This window comes from Cyclopterus lumpus, chromosome 22, assembly GCF_009769545.1.
Source record: "Cyclopterus lumpus isolate fCycLum1 chromosome 22, fCycLum1.pri, whole genome shotgun sequence".
NCBI lineage: Eukaryota > Metazoa > Chordata > Actinopteri > Perciformes > Cyclopteridae > Cyclopterus > Cyclopterus lumpus.
In genome coordinates, this window is record NC_046987.1 from 9,030,154 (window position 1) to 9,032,941 (window position 2,788).

Genomic DNA, 2,788 nt, shown 5'->3' on the forward strand with positions numbered 1-2,788 from the left:
TATTTTCAATGTGATAGTGAATGATTCTTGTCACCGCCAGTACAGAAACCAAACAGTCCTCTTCAGAGAGAGTTGGATCAAAATAGCACCAGGCCGTATTGTGTAATGTGTTGAACAGCGCAAAAACAGAGCTCTCAAATCGATGCACCTCCCTCACATGCAGCTGAGAGGGCGCACGTTGTGGTAGGTCTTATTTCCACTTTATAGTTGCCCACATGTGACTGTGTGAAGTGGTTTCAGTGAGAGACTGAACTGTGGCAGACTGGGAGATCAATGCTTCTTTCCAGGAGCAGACAGTCCCTCTGATCAAACACTGGACAGTTCACTCAGGTATAATTAAAGTGCCTCCACCTTGATTTGATTAGATGTCGAGCTTACAAGGATGACCATGAACTGAGTGCTCTGTGTGATCGCACGGTTATGATTTTGTCAACTGGACCTATAGCTCTCCATATAGATGTGGGGTTTCCACCTTATACTTTTCTTGACTAATGAACCAGTTAATTAAACTTTTCATTTTTTTGCAATAAAACGTAAGATGTTAGGAAAAACCTAACATTTATTTGAATATATATTATTCATTCTGGTTTCTGAATAAATAAAATATCTAACATACAGGTTAATGTCATCGATAAATTCATGATTTACATAGATCTATTACAAAACCAAATGACTAATTTTCTAAGGATGTTTATTTGTACCTTGTGATAGTTATACCTATTATACTGTACCTTTAATAAAAATCATCTAATTACATTAAAAGTTCATCAAGGCCCAAAAGATGTATGCCTGCCCTACCTGTACATAACCAAATACACAATACATAGACATGGTTATATGCACATACCTGAGCATAACTCAATAATGCAGGTTCTTCTAATCGAAATCCGGATTTGATCCATGAAAAAGACAGTACAGCCTCTATGTTAAAATGCAAAAATGCAGTATTCGATGAATGGCAGTGATGTTAAGCGCTGTATGCCTGTGATAAATATTAATGAACTGCAAAACCAAACGCATCTCTGGAGCCCGGGTTAGGTTAACAAAACATCTATACCAGTGGTGTCCACGCGCACAGGCAGGTTAGTGTCCGAGGTAAAGTAGACACACATTGATTTAAGGCATACAGATGGCCTAAAATAAAACAAAAAACGCATCGTTAGTGCTGGAGGGGAAACCGTGTTCACCGAAGAAGCGACGTCTTCTTCTCTTTTCAGAGCAAGATGTCAGTTAATATGTGCAGTTCGGCATCCATAAGAGGCTCTGCGAAATGACTTTAAAGTGAAGACATGTGTGTAATCCGACCCGCGGCACTGATTCTGAAAAACACTCCTTGAAGGGTTAGTTTATGTGTGTGAGGGTTTGTGGTGGAGGGGGATGAGGCCCGATCAGTCTCCTCTCAGGCCAGCTCGGCTCTTCGCGGCTGTTGAAGGGACAGTGGCGGTATCTGCAGCCGGCTGGTCAGGGTCGCTTTTGTCAATCACCCCGCCGGCCAGTCCGCGCGCCTCCATCTCCTCCTCGCCCTCAGGCTCCCTCTCTCCGGTCTGTCTCTCCAATGTGTCCGATCTCTCGGTGCTCGTGTGGCTACGGGAAGACGCGTAGAGTCCTTCCTTCTGCTGCGAGTGCGCAACTTCTGCTCCAGACACCGCCACACTCTCGGCTCTGTCAACCCATTGAAACGTATGACTGTACGGGGTTGTGACCTGCCTCGTCTGGTTGAGAGACAACCGTCCACTTTGTGTAGAGTTCCACTCCGTGACATTGTTGCTTGTGGAAATATTAGTCGAGATGTTAGCAGTTGGGGTGACCTCCTCGGGCACTCCTGGCTTCCCCGCAGATGAGGATGCACTGGTTGGTTTCCAGATCAGGCTGTAGTAAATTGCCAGGATAATGGCTGCTAAAGATACGGACAATACATATGCAAAAACAGTGGCTAGTCTCACCCACTTCTTGTTCGTCTTAGCAGCCATCTTAGCCTTTTTGTCCCCCGTATAAGTAGCAGGTTTGCCCCTCTCCATATTGGGCATGAAGTCCCGCTCTCTCATATTGCCCCTATTTTTTCCTCGATGCTCCACCACCCCCTCCGTCTTGAAGGCTTCTTGTTATCCACAATCCAAGAAAAGACAGGAAGCAGAGGGCTGGTGAGAAGGACCCCCTTGGACCGTCCGCACCAGCAGTATTTGGCAGCTAAATTGATTTCTTGTAATTCATTTGATCGCAAACGCGCTGTGCCTAACACTCGGTACCCAGTGCATCATTGCGTTTCATAATGGACATCAAGCATCCACAGGCTGATTGCGCGTCTCAGCATCCGACAGCGGCGGGACAAACGTCTCCTCTTTATGACGTTTCCAGGGAACAGCTGGCTGTAGGCCCACAGCAAACAGGCTACGCAGTATACGATTTGATCTATTAAACGATGATGTGAGATCATACGGTACACAACTGTCTGTCCTATCCAGCGAATGAAGTGTCTGGCTCAGCTAAAAATACAGGAGAGGGGGCGGGCGATGGCTCTTAAAGAAGCAGCAGCTGTGCAGCTGCCCGAGAAGAAACCACAAAAATCACACACACACACACACACAGACACACGCACACACACACACACACACACACACACACACACACACACACACACACACACACACACACACACACACACACACACACACACACACACTTGTCCGAGTGACGATGCGAAGTGTTTACCTTATAGTGTGGGCACACAAGTGGGAACGATGTCTGTTAAACATGTACAATGAGCCAATAAAGTGTTGATTTGACAATT

General features: G+C 45.8%; 1 protein-coding gene across 1 annotated transcript; it reads right to left on the reverse strand.

The window, feature by feature from the left end:
• Nucleotides 1–354: 354 nt before the first annotated feature.
• On the reverse strand, nucleotides 355–2,485 carry LOC117725131. Its single transcript, XM_034525121.1, has one exon. It carries the CDS (start codon nucleotides 2,043–2,045, stop codon nucleotides 1,389–1,391), a length of 657 nt encoding a protein of 218 aa, XP_034381012.1. The 5' UTR covers nucleotides 2,046–2,485; the 3' UTR covers nucleotides 355–1,388.
• Nucleotides 2,486–2,788: the final 303 nt, after the last annotated feature.

Excerpts from the sequence above, each read along its gene's own strand:
- LOC117725131 (XM_034525121.1), bottom strand. The coding sequence starts at position 2,045 with ATGAGAGAGCGGGACTTCATGCCCAATATGGAGAGGGGCAAACCTGCT.